The sequence below is a fragment of the Eumetopias jubatus genome, unplaced genomic scaffold, assembly GCF_037043125.1.
Source record: "Eumetopias jubatus isolate StellerSeaLion01/CBP00866 unplaced genomic scaffold, mEumJub1_p1.0 scaffold_3, whole genome shotgun sequence".
NCBI classification, from domain to species: Eukaryota; Metazoa; Chordata; class Mammalia; order Carnivora; family Otariidae; genus Eumetopias; species Eumetopias jubatus.
In genome coordinates, this window is record NW_028274809.1 from 7,398,588 (window position 1) to 7,418,005 (window position 19,418).

Consider the following 19,418-nt stretch of genomic DNA (forward strand, 5'->3'; position numbering starts at 1 on the left):
GCAAGGAGGGAGGGAGAGCGAGCTGCTGGAGGCAACCAATGCATTCAAAGCCCCTGCAGCCCTTTTGTACCCCCATCAGCCTCATTCTCAGTTCTGTGAGCCCAGTCACCATTCCTCACCCCAGAGAACTGGGAGATGACCTTGAGCTTGGAGAGGCTGCTCCCTTGGGATAAAGGTATTATGAGTTAAATAGAGAGGTCGGAGAGCTTCTGGTCCGCAGTTTTATAGAAAAGATTTAGGAGGATTAGAGTATTTGCTTACATCACATGCCCTCAGTAGGCTGGTCCAGGCTGCATGTGACAGAGTCTGAACCTCAGCCCTACCCAGTGCCCTACCTCCTCGCTGAGCTTTTAATTCAACAGACCCAAGAACTCACACCCTAAGAAACACAATGGCTTTCCATTTTGTTCTTTAGCCACACCAACTCACCTTATTTTTAGAGTAAAAACCATAATCCTGATTCCAGTTTGGAAAGATGTGGGCGACTAATATTTTATGTCAAAGCACAAGGAATGACAACAAGAAATCTGACAATGGAAGATTTTATTTATACACAGAACAGCCTATTTACACCCCCAGATCGGGTATGTACACAGCGATACAGGAGACATTTGCTTCCACGGCGGGCACTGTATAAATTAAGATCATAAATATGAGGGGTAAGCCCCACCCGAGGGCACAAAACCTTTTCTCCAAGACTCCCCAGGACCCCTCCCCTCACAGCCACAGTGGGGACGGGTCGGGCCAGGCAGAGGAGCAGCCCTACAGAGGGCGACACGGCACTGGCCCCACAGCGATGCACTTCCACGCGACACTCACTTTTACTCCATTCACCTCTAACTTACTAGAATCAGAAAAATGGTTTTTACGTAAACAGTGTTGTTTTCATCACTGACAACACATTAATTTTCAACACCATGCTTGACCCAACCCTCAGGCTTTCCAGAGAGAGGGCCAGGAGGGCCCAGGGTGGCCCTGCAGCTTCAGCCCCAGTGGCTGCTGCCACACACACCCACACCCACCCCCCGCACCGCGTGCATGCTTGTCCCCAGTCACTGCCAGAAGGGACAACGCACATGCCGTTCTGGTACCGCAGGCTCGGGTCCCCACAGTCTCCTTCCTCAGCCTGTTCTACCTGGAAAGCCAGTGATTTCTGGTGGCCAGATGATCCCTCTCTGCCTTCCATGTCCCAAACGGGCACCAGAACTCGGGGTGGGAAGGCCACACACAGCGGCCCTGTGGGGCACAGGCCCCTTCACCCCAAACCCAGCGCAGCCGCTCTGCCCTCGGGACAGAAGCGGGCCGGGCACCCGGAAAGCCAGCAGCAGGAGCATCCCCAAACCAGAGGCATGGGCCTGGCTGGGCTCACGGAGGGGCCCACCGTGCACACCAGTAAGAGGGGAAACACAGGGACCTGCAAAGCAAGTGGCAAGTAGAGGCTGTCAGCGGTGAGCTCCCTAAGGCCCCCCAAGGGTGAGCGGACAGCACCAGCAGCCCAGTCCCCTCGCACAGACAAGGGGTGAAACGAGCTCCGGGGAGGGCCGGGTGGCGCGGCCTGCGGACGCTCATGCTCAGCCCCCCCGCCCCCCGCCACTTTGGGGCACGGGGCCCTGGCTGGCAGCCGGACGCCGTTCCCCCGCCCAGGCGGGCTGGGGACATGGGCCAGAGCGGCATGAGACAGAGCCGTCCACATGGTCAGAGACCGTTGGGACGCTGGCCCAGGACCAAGCCTGGGCTCCCCCAGAACGGGGAGGGGCGTCTCCCCAGCGCCCAGGAAGCGCGCTCTCCCCCCAACAGTGAGCTCACGCAAACACGTCCTCTGTCTGTGCAGAGACAGGAGAGGCTACGGCGTCTCGGGGACAGATGTCCCACGTCAGCAGCTTGAGAGGGTACCAACCGGGACAAGGGACCAAAGGCGAACGGGCAGGGGACGTGTCAGCCCGAGATCACAGCCACCCGGTTACTCGGCTTAAGGAGGAGCGGGTTTGCCTCCTCTCCAGGTCAAGTGAAAATGGATGGGCCTAGCGACGCGTCCCGGCTGCTCTCAAGCCAGGAGGGGCAGGGTCGCTGGGATCCATCGTCAGTAAACGGGACGACAGCCGTGGTGGGGGGCGGGGGGGCCCGCGGGGCTGCTGCCAAGAACCAGGATGGATGGCGGGCACAGACCTGTCCTGGGCAGGAGGCTGCCGGCTGGGCCAGGGTCTGTGCGCCCGGAAGATGCCACACGGTGTGCGAACACGGGGCTCGCAGTGAGGAGCCCGCTCGCCGAACGCAGGCTGCCCGGGGCGCAGGTCAGCGAGAGCGGAGAGGTGGCGGCCGCCCGCCCCCCACGACGCCGGGCGGGACAAGGTGCTGTTTCAAAGGTAGCTGTGTTGGTGTGTTCAAGACCCCGGAGCAGTCACAGAAAGGGCGTCCGCGAGGCTTCCTGTCCGGAGCGAAGGGAGTAGCACCATGCGAAGGGGCAGGCGCTGGGCCTGGCCTCAGTCGCGGGGGGCCCGGGGAACGCAGGCCGACAGGGCCAGGGCTAGGCCTCGGTGGCAGGAGTGCTCCGGCTCAGCTCTTTGATGCCACACAGGATCCTCTTCATGTGGCCTACCTTGGTCACGCCGAGGTCCTGCAACGAGAGGACAGCGCCCTGACGCCGGGCTTTCTGAACACCAGTGTTGGGGGGGGGGGAAGACAGTGACACCAGATGGAGATGGCACACGCGTGAACAGTCGTGCAGACGCCTGCCACACCTCCCCCGTGAGCACAGCGTCCCCGCCGTCGTGCGGGACAGACACGGGACGCTGGCCCGGCGGCGGCAGGTGGATGCAGTGACTGGACGAAGCTGCTGTCCAGGATGTCCCCAGGGAGCCCTCGCCCTCTCCGGATGCGGCTCCGGGAGCCCCGGGCTCAGGCTGGCCCGAGCGAGCTCTGGCCGCGAGCAGCCTGCCTCCTGCACGCACCGCACGCGTGCACCCCGCACACCCCACGCACCCCGCGCCCAGGGCCCTGGCGGCCTGCGTCAAGCAAGTCTGTCAGTGCCGGTCCTCCAACAGCGTTCGTTCAAGCCTCTGTGTCACGTACTGGGGATTCCCGCAATTATTTCAGACAGTTTTGCTATTACATTTGTTGCCGTCATCTGTGACCAGTGATCAGGACTCACTGAAAGCTCAGATGACGGTTAGCAGTTTTTAGCAATCTAGTATTTTTTCGTTAAGGTAGGCACAGTTTTGAGATGTTATGCTTTGCACACTTAATAGACGGCAGTGTATTATAACCGTGACTTTCGTGTGCACTGGGAAATCCAACAGTTCAGACTCGCTTCCTCGCAGGGGTCTGGGACGCAACCTGCAGTATCTCTGTGGGGTGCCTGCATGTCAGCTCCAAAGGGAGAGGGACCCCCCGTGTGCTGGGGGCCGACGTCACACGGAGCTCTTCGGCTGACTCATTAGCACAGAGCTGTGTCCCCCAACAGTTTTTTTAATTGGGCTCCATGCCCAGTGTGGGGCTTGAACCCACAACCCTGAGACCAAGAGTCACACGCTCTACCCACTGAGCCAGCCAGGCACCCCCCTCAACAGGATTTTTAATGTTAAAATAGTTCATTTGTCCAATTAGGTTAAGAAAAGCAAGGTTCCCCTCATCACATCCGCTTTGGTCTTGTTTGGCTGCGGCGGGTGGTGACATGACTGCCGGGGCAGAGGCGGTCTCTCAGCCACCGCCATGCATCACCTGAGCCGCGCACAAGAGAACCATGAGGAGAGCCCTGATGTTGGGACGTGGCTGGGTCAGAGGGAGGGGACAGAGAAGGGAGCATAGGGAAGCCCAGGGCGGGTTCCCAGGAGACGCTGTGGAAGTACCTTGAGGTCCCTCCGCTCTAGGTGCAGGAGCTCGGAGCCCCGGATGTCGTGTCGCGTGAAGATGTCCTTATACTCACAGAGACTGAGGTGCTCCAGCCAGGCAGCAACCTCCTCTGTCCCCCAGAGGTGAACTGTCAGAGACGGAAAAGCACGAATGCAGTGAATGCCCAGAGCCCAGCACGAGGCAGGTGGCAGCTGGCGCCTGAGACACCCCAGCAGCAGGCATCCCAAGACGCCCCAGAAGCCAGCACCCACATGCCCCAGCAGCAGGTACCCCAGACGCCGACGTGCCCCAGCAGCCGGCTCCCGAGACGCTCCAGCAGCAGGGACCCCACACGCGCACCCAGCAGCCGGCACCTGACGCCCAGCCACAGGCACCCAGAACCATGCAGAAAGCAGCAGGGAGCCACCCGCTCTCCAGGGGAATGAGCTGCGGTCTGTTCCTGCCAGGTCGGCCATCAGCCTGGACGTTTCCCCTGTGTCCCAGGAGGGACCGCACACCCCCAAATAAGAGGGCAACACCAATGTGACTGTGCCGCTAGAGCCAGGCCACCATCCTCTCTAGAGGGTTCACGTCCCTCTGGTCCACGGCAGGAAGGGAAACAGGCAGAGATTTCACGTAGTCAGAGCCACCGTCATTAAAAGAAACCCAACTGCTGGACAAACATGCGAAGAAGAAAAATCGGAGCGACCGCTACCCACCAATCCAAACCCGGAGCTGCCCGGCACCTGAGAGCACTGGAAACAGCCATGCTCAGAGCCCCAGTTTACAGACTCCCCCCAAAAACGTCCTCGAGTGCCATTTTTATTGACCTCCCCGGCTGCAAGTGCTGGTGGCCTGGGGAAGCCACGGGTCATCGCTGGGGACCAGCAGCCCCGCACAAGACCAGAGTGTGAGCTGTGTGTCTCTGAGTGTCCTGTCACCTCCCCTGTCCGCCTCCCCCCCCGCACCCCCAATCCAGGGCAGGCAGGCAGCGTGGTGTCAGTCACCAGAGTCCACACAGGGAGCGACCCGGGCAGGAGCGACAACACAGGGCCAGAAGCACAGGGGCAGTTCCCTAGCCAGACAGACACCACGGCGCAGGCCGTGACAGGGGTCGTGGTCGGGGACCACGGGGAAGAGCCATGAGGCCACGGGAGAAAGCAGAGACCACAAGGGCCCCACAGCCGGCGTGGACAGCCACAAGGACAGCGGGAGGGCAGGTACCCGGGGCTCCCAGGCTACTGCGAGCTTCTCTGTTCTTGCTGTTTTTCTCTTTCTTAAACTTCGTCACCAGGCGGAATTTGCCACTGCGGCTGCGTTTAGAAAGCTCCAGCATCACATTCTGTGGGGGAAGCGAGAGACAGGAGAGTCAGAGCCTGATGCAGCCAGGCCTGAGCCACGGCAGTCCGAGAGGCAGGGCAGGGGGCGGGGGCTCGGCCCCTGCTTTACTTACTCGGGTGTCCCCCTTGGTTTCTAGGCTTGCAGTGACTGGTTCGTAACGCCTTTTAAAGGTGGTTCCACAGTGATCACACAGTGTCTAATTTCACATTCGATTTCCTTCATTTTATAACGTGTTTCTCATGTGATTAAAAAGCTTCGTGAATATTACCTAGATACCAGTACATTCTACAAAGATTATCCAGTAGGTCACAGCCAATCTTCCAGAGCTGCGGCTGGGACTAGCGGGGTGTGTGTGGGCGTGCGTGTGGTGTGTGTGTGTGTGTGTGCGCATGTGTGGTGTGTGTGTGCACGCGCATGTGTGGTGTGTGTGTGTGTGTGGTGTGTGTCTTTCTAAACAAAGCTTTTCCAGCACTTTGCGCTCTTTCCTTGGGACCTACTTCCTGAAGCAGCATCGTGGAGGAACGGGGCACTGGGTCCCTTCCACCCCCCACTCCCCGGCCCCACAGGGCTGCCCAGCAAACAGGCGGAGCTGACACTGCCCCTTCCCAGCACAGAAGCTGGCGCAGGGGCCTCTGCTGAAAAGAATGCTCCGCACACACAATACACGAGCCTGCATTTACGTGTGTACACGTCCTACCCCTGTATTCACAAATAAAGCAGAATTTCCTATGTGCCAGGTGCACCCCAAAGGGCCTGGACTCTGCCCCAGGGCCCTGTCCACCGACATCCCCACACTGACCCGCATGGTCAGACTTGGCAGCTTTAGGACACTTTCAGATCTGAAAAGGACACGTGGTCCCACTGAAAATGTCACAGGGATTTTCATTAGAATCACACCAAGTCTAGCGTGGGGGAAGAATATGGGTCCTCACGTCTGGGAACATACTTTGTCGTGCCTCCAACCCTCCTGGTGCCCCTGAGGGTCCTCCCCTTCGTGGATTTCTGATCAGAGGCATTTCCGGCTTCAGCTTTTCTACTAGAAGAGAGACTTCTCACAATGGTATTTCTAACCGATGACTGCAGCGCTCAAGGAACTTATTTTTACAATTTTTTTTTAAAGACTTTATTTGACAGAGACACAGGGAGAGAGGGAACACAGCAGAGGGAGCGGGAGAGGGAGAAGCAGGCTTCCCGCTGAGCAGGGAGCCCGATGCGGGGCCCGATCCCAGGACCCTGGGACCATGACCTGAGCCGAAGGCAGACGCTTAACGATTGAGCCACCCAGGCGCCCCTACAAATTTCTTAACTTGGTAAAATTACCAACCATCGATTCTAACAGCTGCTCCATTAAAGACCATTAGCGCCCGGGCGACCAGGCTCTTCTGCGCTGAGACTGGCAGGCACCTCGCTCCTCCGTGCTTCCACAGGAGGGGACACCGCAGGGACCCACAGCTGCTCTCCTACACGGCCCAAACACAATCCTACGCCTGGCTTTATAATTTTTTTTTTTAATGCAATATGAGGATTACATTTTTTTCTTTTATTATCTTTTTAAAGATTTTATTTATTTGTCAGAAAGAGAAAGCACACACAAGCAGGGGGAGCAGCAGGCTCCCCGCTGAGCAGGGAGCCCGACGTGGGGCTCGATCCCAGGACCCCGGGATCATGACCTGAGCCGAAGGTGGATGCTTGCTTAACTGACCGAGCCACCCAGGAGCCCCTACTTCTAACTTTTAATATGGGTATTTTCACCCGTTCATAAAATGGGGAGACCAGCAGAATGAGGTTATCAATACGTGATCTTAGTCTCCCCTTAGCAAATTTCAGACCTCAAACTACGCCCCCCACAAACACTTCAGTATGCAACCCTACATCGAACCACAGCACTATCATCACACTGACACCAGCAAAAATTCATATATATCTGATAATATCAAATCTCCCCGCCCATTCCAAAGATTTATCCTCATGGCGGGTGTGTTTGAATCAGGACCCTGATGAAGGCCACGAGTGACACTCAGCCCTGTGGCTCTCGGGCTCTCCCGTTTTGACCTTCGCCCGCAGAGAAACCAGCTATCCATCCCGTAAGCCGGCTCCCATTCTGACTCTGACCGCGCGTGGCTCCCTGGCAGCGGCCAGCCCACCCCCTGCCCGCGTGGAGCCGCTGACTGGATCCAGATTCCTGCCTCCCGACAGGATGCTGTTGCCAGCCCAGCGGTGCCACCAGCTTGCGACTGCCTCCCGACAGGCGAGGCCTGCTGTCCTCTTTCTGGGGTCAGCGGCTTCTTCCACCACAGGAGCCACTACCCATGCATGACCCACCGGAAATTGAGCATTTCCTCGGCCGGGGGGGCAAAATGGCCTTTCAATGCCTCTGCACTTTCCACCCGGAATTGCTTTCAATTATTTGATTTAAAGAAACTATTTTGGGGCACCTGGGTGGCTCAGTCGGTTGAGTGTCTGCCTTCAGCTCAGGTCATGATCTTCAGGTCCTGGGATCGAGTCTTCTGTGAGGCTCCCTGCTCGGTGGGGAGTCTGCCTCTCCCTCTGCCCCTCCCACTGCTTGTGCTCTCTTTCTCATGAATAAAATCTATTCTAAAAAAAAGATTAAAAAAATAAAAAATAAATACACTGTTTTTACAGATCTACTGATAATACGGAATTTTGAAATCAGGTGTGCTAGTTTTTAAAAAAATGAACTGTTTGAAAGTTCGGGGGCGCCTGGGTGGCTCAATCGTTAAGCGTCTGCCTTCGGCTCAGGTCATGATCCCAGGGTCCTGAGATCGAACCCCGCGTCGGGCTCCCTGCTCAGCGGGAGGCCTGCTTCTCCCTCTCCCACTCCTCCTGCTTGTGTTCCCTCTCTCTGTCAAATAAATAAATAAAGTCTTTAAAAAAAATAGTTCAGGAGATTTGCTTCACAATATGTGAATATGCTTAACACTACTTGAATTGTACACTTAAAAACAACAGATATGGTCAATGTGTGTTTCTTATCACAATTTAAAACACGAACTGGGCCAATGTCCATCTTTTCCTAGCTCTGATGAGGTTTCTTACATAGGAAATTACATATTCCTTGACATTTTCCCTTCAGAGACAGTAATTTTTTCAAGTTGTCCTGTGGCTATTCTTTTTCTTTTTTTTTATTATGTTATGTTAATCACCATACACTACATCATTAGTTTTTGATGTAGTGTTCTATGATTCATTGTTTGCGTATAACACCCAGTGCTCCATGCAGAACGTGCCCTCTTTAATACCCATCACCAGGCCAACCCATCCCCCCACACCCTTCCCCTCTAGAACCCTCAGTTTGTTTCGCAGAGACCACAATCTCTCATGGTTTGTCTCTCCCTCCGATTTCCCACCCCCTTCATTCTTCCCCTCCTGCTATCTTCTTCCTCTTTTTTTTTTATTAACATATAATGTATTATTTGCTTCAGAGGTACAGATCTGTGATTCAACAGTCTTGCACAATTCACAGCGCTCACCGTAGCACATACCCTCCCCAGTGTCCATCACCCAGCCACCCCATCCCTCCCACCCCCCACCACTCCAGCAACCCTCAGTTTGTTTCCTGAGATTAAGAATTCCTCATATCAGTGAGGTCATATGATACATGTCTTTCTCTGACTACTTCACTCAGCTATAATACCCTCCAGTTCCATCAATGTCGCTGCAAATGGCAAGATCTCATTCCTTTGGATGGCTGCATAATATTCCATTGTGTATATATACCACTTCTTCTTTATCCATTCATCTGTCAGTGGACATCTTGGCTCTTTCCACAGTTTGGCTATTGTGGACATTGCTGCTATAAACATCGGGATGCACGTACCCCTTCGGATCCCTACATTTGTATCTTTGGGGTAAATACCCAGTAGTGCAATTGCTGGATCGTATGGTAGCTCTATTTTCAACTTTTTGAGGAACCTCCATACTGTTTTCCAGAGTGGCTGCACCAGCTGCATTCCCACCAACAGTGTAGGAGGGTTCCCCTTTCTCCACATCCCCGCCAACATCTGTCATTTCCTGACTTGTTAATTTTAGCCATTCTGACTGGTGTGAGGTGGTATCTCATTGAGGTTTTGATTTGGATTTCCCTGATGCCGAGCGATGTTGAGCACTTTTTCATGTGTCTGTTGGCCGTTTGGATGTCTTCTTTGGAAAAATGTTCATGTCTTCTGCCCATTTCTTGACTGGATTATTTGTTCTTTGGGTGTTGAGTTTGATAAGTTCTTTATAGATTTTGGATACTAGCCCTTTATCTGATATGTCATTTGCAAATATCTTCTCCCATTCTGTCGGTTGTCTTTTGGTTTTGTGGACTGTCTCTTTTGCTGTGCAAAAGCTTTTTATCTTGATGAGTTCCCAATAGTTCATTTTTGCCCTTGCTTCCCTTGTCTTTGCCAATGTTTCTAGGAAGAATCTGCTGCAGCTGAGGTCGAAGAGGTTGCTGCCTGTTCTCCTTTAGGATGTTGATGGACTCCTGTCTCACATTTAGGTCTTTCATCCATTTTGAGTCTATTTTTGTGTGTGGTGTAAGGAAATGGTCCAGTTTCATTCTTCTGCATGTGGCTGTCCAATTTTCCCAACACCATTTGTTGAAGAGACTGTCTTTTTTCCATTGGACATTTTTTCCTGCTTTGTCGAAGATGAGTTGACCATAGAGTTGAGGGTCCATTTCTGGGCTCTCGATTCTGTTCCATTGATCTATGTGTCTCTTTTTGTGCCAGTACCATACTGTCTTGATGATGACAGCTTTGTAACAGAGCTTGAAGTCTGGAATTGTGATGCCTCCACAGCTTCGCTTTTCTTTTTCAACATACCTCTGGCTATTCGAGGTCTTTTCTGGTTCCATACAAATTTTAGGATTATTTGTTCCATTTCTTTGAAAAAAGTTGATCATATTTTGATGGGGATTGCACTGAATGTGTAGATTGCTCTAGGTAGCACTGACACCTTCACAATATTTGTTCTTCCAATCCATGAGCATGGAACATTTTTCCATTTCTTTGTGTCTTCCTCAATTTCTTTCATGAGTATTTTATAGTTTTCTGAGTACAGATCCTTTGCGCCTCTTTGATTAGATTTATTCCCAGGTATCTTATGGTTTTGGGTGCAATTGTAAATGGGATCGACTCCGTAATTTCTCTTTCTTCTGTCTTGTTGTTGGTGTATTGGAATGCCAATGATTTCTGTGCATTGATTTTATATCCTGCCACTTTGCTGAATTCCTGGATGAGTTCTAGCAGTTTTGGGGTGGAGCCTTTTGGGTTTTCCACATAAAGTATCATATCATCTGCAAACAGTGAGAGTTTGACTTCTTCTTTGCCAATTTGGATGCCTTTGATTTCTTTTTGTTGTCTGATTGCTGTGGCTAGGACTTCTAGTACTATATTGAATAGCAGTGGTGATAGTGGACATCCCTGCCATGTTCCTAACCTTAGGGGAAAGCTCTCAGTTTTTTCCCATTGAGAATATTCACTGTGGGTTTTTCATAGATGGCTTTTATTATATTGATGTATGTACCCTCTATCCCTACACTCTGAAGAGTTTTAATCAAGAAAGGATGCTGTACTTTATCAAATGCTTTTCCTGCATCTATTGAGAGGATCATATGGAAGAATCAAGAGGATTCTTGTTCTTTTATTAATGTATTGTATCACGTTGATTGATTCGCGGATGTTGAACCAACCTTGCAGCCCAGGGATAAATCCCACTTGGTCGTGGTGAATAATCCTTTTAATGTACTGTTGGATCCTACTGGCTAGTATTTTGGTGAGAATTTTTGCATCCATGTTCATCAAGGATATTGGTCTATAATTCTCCCTTTTGATGGAGTCTTTGTCTGGTTTGGGGATCAAGGTAATGGTGGGCTCATAAAACGAGTTTGGAAGTTTTCCTTCCATTTCTATTTTTTGGAACAGTTTCAGAAGAATAGGTATTAATTCTTCTTCAAATGTTTGGGAGAATTCCCCTGGGAAGCCATCTGTCCCTGGGCTTTTGTTTGCTGGGAGATTTTTGATGACTGCTTCAATTTCCTTATTGGTTATAGGTCTGTTCAGGTTTTCTACTTCTTTCTGGTTCAGTTTTGGTAGTTGATACATCTCTAGGGATGCATCCATTTCTTCCAGATTATCTAATTTGCCGGCATATGGTTGCTCATAATATGTTCTTATAATCGTTTGTATTTCTTTGGTGTTGGTTGTGATCTCTCCTCTTTCATTCATGATTTTGTTGATTTGGGTCATTTCTCTTTTCTTTTCGATAAGTCTGGCCAGGGGTTTATCAATCTTGTTAATTCTTTCAAAGAACCAGCTCCTTGTTTCGTTGATCTGTTCTACTGTTCTTTTGGTTTCTATTTCATTGATTTCTGCTCTGATCTTTATTATTTCTCTTCTCCTGCTGGGTTTAGGCTTTACTCGCTCTTCTATCTCCAGCTCCTTTAGGTGTAGGGTTAGGTTGTGGATTTGAGACCTTTCTTGTTTCTTGAGAAAGGCTTGTATTGCTATATACTTTCCTCTTAGGACTGCTTTTGCTGTATCCCAAAGATTTTGAACAGTTGTGTTTTCATTTTCATTGGTTTCCATGAATTTTTAAAATTCTTCTTTAATTTCCTGGTTGACCCATTCCTTTTTTAGTAGGATGCTCTTTAGCCTCCATGTATTTGAGTTCTTTCTGACTTTCCTCTTGTGATTGAGTTCTAGTTTCAAAGCACTGTGGTCTGAAAATATGCAGGGAATGATCCCAATCTTTTGGTACTGGTTGAGACCTGATTTGTGACCTAGGATGTGATCTATTCTGGAGAATGTTCCATGGGCACTAGAGAAGAATGTATATTCTGTTGCGTTGGGATAGAATGTTCTGAATATGTCTGTGAAGTCCATTGGGTCCAGTGTGTCGTTTAAGGTCTTTATTTCCTTGTTGATCTTTTGCTTAGATGATCTGTCCATTTCAGTCAGGGGAGTGTTAAAGTCCCCCACTATTACTGTGTTGTTGTCAATGTGTTTCTTTGCTGTTATTATTTGCCTTATATAACTGACTACCCCCATGGGCATAGATATTTACAATTGTTAGATCTTCTTGTTGGATAGACCCTTTAAGTAGAATATAGTGTCCTTCCTCATCTCTTATTACAGTCTTTGGTTTAAAAGCTAATTTGTCTGATATAAGGATTGCTACCCCAGCTTTCTTTTGGTGTTCATTAGCATGGTAAATGGTTTTCCACCCCCTCACTTTCAATCTGGGGGTGTCTTTGGGTCTAAAATGAGTCTCTTGCAGACAGCATATCGATGGGTCTTGTTTTTTTATCCAATCTGCCTGTGTCTTTTGATTGGGGCATTTAGCCCATTTACATTCAGGGTAACTATTGAAAGATAGGAATTTAGTGCCACTGTACTGCCTGTAAGGTGACTGTTACTGTCTATTGTCTGTGTTCCTTTCTGGTCTGTGTTGCTTTTAGGCTCTCTTTTTGCTTAGAGGACCCCTCTAATATTGAAAATATTTCTTATAGGGCTGGTTTCATGTTTGCAAATTCCTTTAGTTTTTGTTTGTCCTGGAAGCTTTTTACCTTTCCTTCTATTTTCAATGACAGCCTAGCTGGATATAGTATTCTTGGCTGCATATTTTTCTCATTTAGTGCTCTGAATACATCCTGCCAGTCCTTTCTGGCCTGACAGGTCTCTGTGGATAGGTCTGTTGCCAATCTAATGTTTCTACCATTGTAGGTTACATCTGTCTTCTCCCAAGCTGCTTTCAGGATTTTCTCTTTGTCTCTGAGACTCGTAAGTTTTACTATTAGATGTCGGGGTGTTGACCTATTTTTATTGATTTTTGAGGGGGGTTCTCTGTGACTCCTGGATCTTGATGCCTGTTTCCTTCCCCAAATTAGGGAAGTTCTCTGCCATAATTTGCTCCAATTTGCTACCTTCTGCCCCTCTCTCTCTTTTTCTGGGATCCCAATTATTCTAATGTTGTTTCATCTCATGGTTTCATTTATCTCTCGAATTCTGCCCTCGTGATACAGTATTGTTTATCTCTTTTTCTCAGCTTATTTTCCATCATTTGGTCTTCTATATCACTGATTCTCTCTTCTGCCTCATTTATCCTAGCAGTTAGCGCCCCCATTTTTGATTGCACCTCATTAATAGCCTTTTTGATTTCAACTTGGTTAGATTTTAGTTCTTTTATTTCTCCAGAAAGGGTTTCTCTAATAACTTCCATGCTTTTTTCAGGCCCAGCAAGTATTTTCAAAATCATTATTCTGAACTCTAGTTCCGACATCGTACTAATGTCCGTATTGAGTAGGTCCCTGGCAGTCGGTACTGCCTCTTATTCTTTGTGTTGAGGTGATTTTTTTTTCCGTCTTGTCATTTTGTCCAGAGGAGAAGAGATGAATGAGAGAACAAAATGCTAACAGGGTAACAACGTCCCCAGAAAATATACTCTAAAGAAATCAGAAAAGACCTGAAACCAGGAGAAAAGAAAGGGAAAGAAAGAAAAAAAGAAAAAGAAAAAAAAAGAGAAAGATAAAAACAAAAACAGAACAAAACAAAAAAACAGAATATGATCAAATATGATCAGGCTGGTGCATAGATCAGTGCCACACACCACATTTTGGGTGTATTTTGGTCTGTTAGAAGAAAGTGCCTCCCAAAATTTTAAAGAAAGGAAAACTTACATATGTATAAAAATAAGGATTAATACAATGAAGGGATGGAATATGACTGTAAAGATGAAAATTATAGTGCGCCTGGGTGGCTCAGTTGGTTAAACGATTGCCTTCAGCTCAGGTCATTATCCCGAAGTCCCAGGATCGAGTCCCGCATCGGGCTTCTTGCTCAGCAGGGAGTCTGCTTCTCCTTCTGACCCTACCCACCCCCTTGTGCTCTCTCTCTCAAATAAATAAAAAATTAAAAATTAAAAAAAGATGAAAATTATAAAAGATTTTATAAAAGGAATTGTTAAGAAGTTGTTTGAAAAAAGAAAGAAGAGAATTTAAAAAAAAGGGGAGAGAATGTGATCAGGCAGGAGACTAGAACAAAGCCATACACTAGAGATTTAGGGTATATTTTGATCTGTTAGAAGAAACTGTATCTCAAAATTTTAAAGAGAGAACAACTTGTATATATATATGTGTGTGTCAAAAATAAAGGTAACTACTATGAAAGGACAGAATATGACTCTAAAATGAAAAATAAAAATGCTTTTTAAAAAAGGGATTTATATAAGATGTTGGAGGAAAAAGAAAAATTCAAAAAAAAAAAGTTAAAAAAAAATAACTTTGAAAGGCTAAAGAATCATGGTAAAAATTCCCCTAGCTCTGGAGTTCTACCATTCTCATTGATTGGTAAACTTGGTCTTGGCTGGCTGTTCGTGCTGATCTCCTGGGGGAGGGGCCTGTTGCCGAGGTTCCCAAACGTCTTTGCTGGAGGCAGAATTGCCCCGCCCTTGTCGGTCCGGGCTAAGCAAGCTGCTCAGGTTTGCTCTCGGGAGCTTTTGTTTCCTGCAAGCTCTCAGTACAGCTATGGAGGACCAGGGTGAAAGTGGTGGCCTCCCAATCTCCGCCCGGAGGAGCTGAGAACTCAGGGCCCCGCTCCTCAGTGCGCCCCCAGAGAAAAGCAGTCAGTCACTCCCGTGTCCCCGGTCTCCAGCCGCACTCCGTGCTCACCCAGGCTGTGACCGAGCGTTTCTATCTCTGGCACCCGACCCCGTGTGGAGTCTCCAAACCCAGCAGATCCCTGCAGTGCGTTCCCGCGCCGCTCCTCCCGGGGGAGGAAGGGGAGTCTCCCCGGCTCTGCCGCTTGTTGGGTCCCTGCTGGAGGAGCAGTGGCCCGAGTGTACCGCGGATCACAGTTTATGGCCACCCCGAGCTGAGAGCCCGCGCCTCGGCTCCGTCTCTGCAGCCAGCTTCCCCACTCCGATACCTGGGAGCTCTGCCGCCCTCAGGCACCCCCGGTCTTTCTGTGACCCCGAGGATCCTGAGACCACACTGTCGCGCGAGGGTTCCACCCCCCGCTTAGCCACTGGGGCGACGTCCCTCCACGGAGCCAGCTTCTAAAAGTTCCGATTTTGTGCTCCGCGGCTCTATCACTTGCCAGAAGCAGCCGACGGAGGCCCCCTCCCCCGTCGTCTATCCTCCCGAATATCGCCTTGGATTCACTTCTCCGCACGTCCTACCTTCCAGTAAGTGGTCGCTTCTCTGTTCAGAGAGTTGCTGCTATTCTTTTCTTCGATCTCCTGTTGAGTTCGTAGGTGTTCAGAATGGTTTGATCCCTATCCAGCTGAGCTCCTGAGACCAGACGAAATCCAGGTCTCCTACTCCTCCACCATCTTGCTCTGCCCCCCCTTTAAAATGTCTTTAGATTTCAATTTGTATAGTTTAAATTTCTCCTGAAGTTTCAATGGTTTCAGCAAGATTTTAAAATTAGCATTTCTTTGAAAATAGTATAACTTGATTTATTCTCTTATCTATTGTTACATAACCTTTATCACTTCATACTATCCAAACTTTCCTTAATTACATGTGCCACAGAGTGATTTAATTTCTTGTACTTTACAGTTAAGCTCTGAACAACGTAGAAGTCAGGGGTGCCAACCCCCACCCACGAAGTTGAAAATCCATGAATAACTTCTGACTCCCCAAAGAGCCTTACTAAGTAACATAAACAGTCAACGAACACATATTTGTATGTATATCATATACTGTATTCTTACAAAAAAGCTACAGAAAAGAAAATGTTAGGAAAATCCTAAGAGAAAACACATTTAAAGTACTGTACTATATTTATCAGAAAAAAAGCCTATATATAAGTGGACCCACGCAGTCCAAACTGTATTGTTCAAGAGTCAACTGTACTTTCAAAGAATTAACTTGCAGATTAGATTTGTCAACTTTTTTTTTTTTTTGCTTTTAAAGAAATAATTGTCCTATTTTTATGCTAGTAGAAATGTGGCACCAAACTGAATGTGGCCAGTCCTTTTAAACCAAAATGTCCTCATATTTTAAGTTATTGAGTTTTGTTGTTTCACTGGAAGGTCTAAGAGTCAGTTTTCCATGCAGGGTGTGCACCTGTCAACAAATGCCTTCATTTTTTAGAGGAGAGTGGCACAGAGCGCTGTAGCCTTCCTCTGTACCCTCACCTTACTGCTGCCAACAGGTTCTAGCAAACAAAACTGGCGGTCGGGGTGCCAGATGTGTAATGTCTAATGGTTCTTTCTCTTTCAAGACTGTAGTACCCTATCCTACGATGAACTTTTCTCCTGGCCCACTTCTGTTCTATCCCTGATAAAAAAGACAATCTACAGTTCACCTTTATCAAGATGCTGCCCACAAAACTGACCGTCCAACGAGCACCTCTCCTGGGCTCTTGCAACAACATCCCAGGGTGCAATATACCCAGGGTCCCATCTGCCCCAGCTATAGGGAGTATGGCGAGCTGGAGTCTCGAAACACATGCAAAAGAAAAGTGTGACTGAGTGGACCACACCAACTCTGTCCCTGTCAACAACAAACTCAAGAAGCTGCCATTTATCCAACCAAGGTGCCTTCACACCAGGGACAAACAGTGGACCTAGGCTCGGCCTTCTATCAACTTCCTGGCCACCCCTGCCATCTGTTTCTGAAGGCGGCAAGTGCCCAGTCATCAATACTAACTCCCAACTCCTTCCTACCTGCCAGTCTTTTTCCATACCTCCAAGGCGTTTTAACAGAGAAGTCTTGAGAAGCCCTAGCAGGGGCTGCAAAATGGACACCATCTTAACCTCAAAGCTGCACAGATCACAGTGATTACAGGTACTTAAGGGAGAGCCACTGCATCCAGGGGTGCCCAAGCTGAAGTCCTGTGACCCACCACATACCTCTTCATCACCAGGCTCCATGGGCTGGCACAGCCAAGGGGTGTCCGCCAGCTTCCTCAGTTGCTGGTCCATCTCTGTGAGAGCAGCCCCAAGCCGCTCTTTCTGAGGGGGATCCAGCTGCTGCTCCAGGCAGGAAGGAAAGAGAGACACAGCTGGTTATTAGCAGTGAGGAGCTGGGGCCACAGCAAAGCCCCCATGCAGGCATGCAGTCTGCTTCAGGGAAAGCGATCTGTTTCTCAGACAGTTCTTACAAAAATTCCTAAGGAAACTAAGTCATACAACACTGGCTAAGGGGCCAAATTCAGAACCTCCCCTTCTAAGTAGGATCAGGTGAGGAAATTAAAACTCTCCTTTCATAAGTACTGGAATAAACCAAGCTCGTCTGAACACTGAATGAGCGGCGCTGACACTCACCAACTTCTGTCTACCCTGAGACCACTATGTCAGAAAGAGGATAGGACCAGACCGCCTGCACCAGAGTGCAGGAAATGCTGAGGCAGGAAAGAAGCAGTCATCACATTCAGAGGAGCAGACGATTTTGAAATGAAGAACAGAGAACATGGAAACTAGCTTTTCGGGGTGGTTCTCCAGATCCGTGATCTTCAGCAAATCACTCTACCTCCTTGACCTCCACGTCCTCATTTTTTAAAACAAGAAGGTTGGCCAGGCCATCCCTCAGGTCTTTCCTATTTTAGCTTCTGCAATGCGGTGAAACCCGACCTGCGTGCTTGCCCAGGGCTGACTCCTCAGCCAGGTTGGCAGGGCTGAGTGAGGAAGGGCGACAGTGCAGTGCGTCTGAGAACAGGGCCTGCCTGCCTGCTCACAGGCAGATGGCTCCACGCCTGCAGATTTCTAAGGTAGAATTTAGTGTGCAATGACAAAGGTGGTTCTGTCCACAGGAGTCTAACATGCTAGAGATGATGTGGTTGAGATGTGGCCAGAGGGTTTGAGAACCAGCCATATGGCCAGATCAGATGACCTCCACGGCCCCTTCCAACACTGAGTCTAGAACTCTTAAGCCAGGAACACCAGGCTAAGATCTGCTGCCCTCCACACAAAGGTCACTACATGCAGAGTGAGGGCCAGCCTCTCGGCTTACCAGAGCCACCTTCCCAGCCAGCAGCAGTTCCGTCTCACTGCGCAGAGCTTTGATGTTATTCACCATTTCCAGGACAAAGCTGCAGTTCAGCCCCTGAGAGGAACCAGAATGACACCCATGTAGAAGGCCCAAGGGCTACAGGACTCCAGAGGAGCAAAACCTGAAAAGCACAGGCACCTCTGTGGTTCTGGGCTTGCCGTACACTCGGTCCATGGACTTGGAGCTGGCATTGACGGCATGGGCAAGTTCCTGCTCCATGTCCTGATGGGACTGAGCTATCTCCCGGATACTAGAAAGAAAGAAACACAGCACTCATCAGACCAGAGGAAGGGACAGCCTATAACATCACCTCGCTCGAAGACAGGCCCAGGTCCAGCCCAGAGGGCCAACGCAGACACAGCTCAGCCAATGGCAAACAGAGCAGGTCTTAAAGGGGAAATGTGACACCAAAATCCAAGTTTTTCCAGAAACTCAACCAGGGAGAAAAATACCCAAAATGAGACTCATACCCTGTAAAATGGCAAGCTGACAGGAAGCATGGTTTGTAGGCCTGCTATGTGGGGACAGCTGATCGTTCCTGAAAGGGGACTTTGCCTCCCCACTCTATAAATGAGGATGACAGGACCCTTCTCTGTGGGGACGATCCTGGTTCAAAAGGCTCAGACCCCAGGACACGGACCCAGGCAAGAGTCCCTTGCCCCAGGGACCCACACAGATATAGGGTGGTGACAGGGTCAGACACAGCAAGAGCACGAGAGCAGACAAAGGGGGCACACAAGTCAGGGGAGCTGGATGAGGAGCCACTTGTCCTACCCTGGGGAAAACCAGGGGCAGCTGCTGGACTTTAAACAAGACAATGATGGCAAGTCCCCACCTACGGGGCTGCCACAGGGTTTGAGGGGACAAGAATGAAGACAGAAGGAAGCTAGAAGCCTGTTATACAGTCAGGAACTGAGAAACAACAGAAGAAGTGAAGTCATCGAGCCCAGATACTGATTTGGCCACGGGGGGCGGGGCGGGGGGGTGGCAGTGGCAGAAGTGGAGACAGAGGACACAGCGCAGGCCATGCTCTCAGGGGTGTGGACCCAGAAGGACCATGGAACTAGAAGTGCCTACCAGAATCCTGGGAGAGCCACCAACCCACAGGCTGAGAGCCTGATGCTGGGCGAAAGAGCAGGAGAAGAACCGCCCAGAAGGGCAGGCAGAGCCCAGAGCCCGCAGGGCGGCAGTGCTCCCAGCGGAGCAGAGGAGGAGGAAGCCACAGAGCAGCACAGAGGCAAAGTCAAGG

General features: G+C 49.7%; 1 protein-coding gene across 5 annotated transcripts in view; it reads right to left on the minus strand.

Moving 5' to 3' along the window:
- Positions 1-526: 526 nt before the first annotated feature.
- Positions 527-19,418, minus strand: part of DGKD (diacylglycerol kinase delta) — a 119,155-nt gene continuing 100,263 nt past the window's right edge. For all 5 annotated transcript variants that reach the window (XM_028105039.1, XM_088021488.1, XM_088021489.1 and 2 more), the window contains 6 exons: positions 18,308-18,419; positions 18,131-18,223; positions 17,032-17,151; positions 5,053-5,170; positions 3,846-3,976; positions 527-2,614 (listed from right to left, as the gene is read on the minus strand). In XM_028105039.1, the coding sequence (XP_027960840.1) occupies positions 2,525-2,614; positions 3,846-3,976; positions 5,053-5,170; positions 17,032-17,151; positions 18,131-18,223; positions 18,308-18,419 (664 nt within the window). In that variant the 3' untranslated portion in view covers positions 527-2,524. The remainder of the gene's footprint in view (positions 2,615-3,845; positions 3,977-5,052; positions 5,171-17,031; positions 17,152-18,130; positions 18,224-18,307; positions 18,420-19,418) is intronic.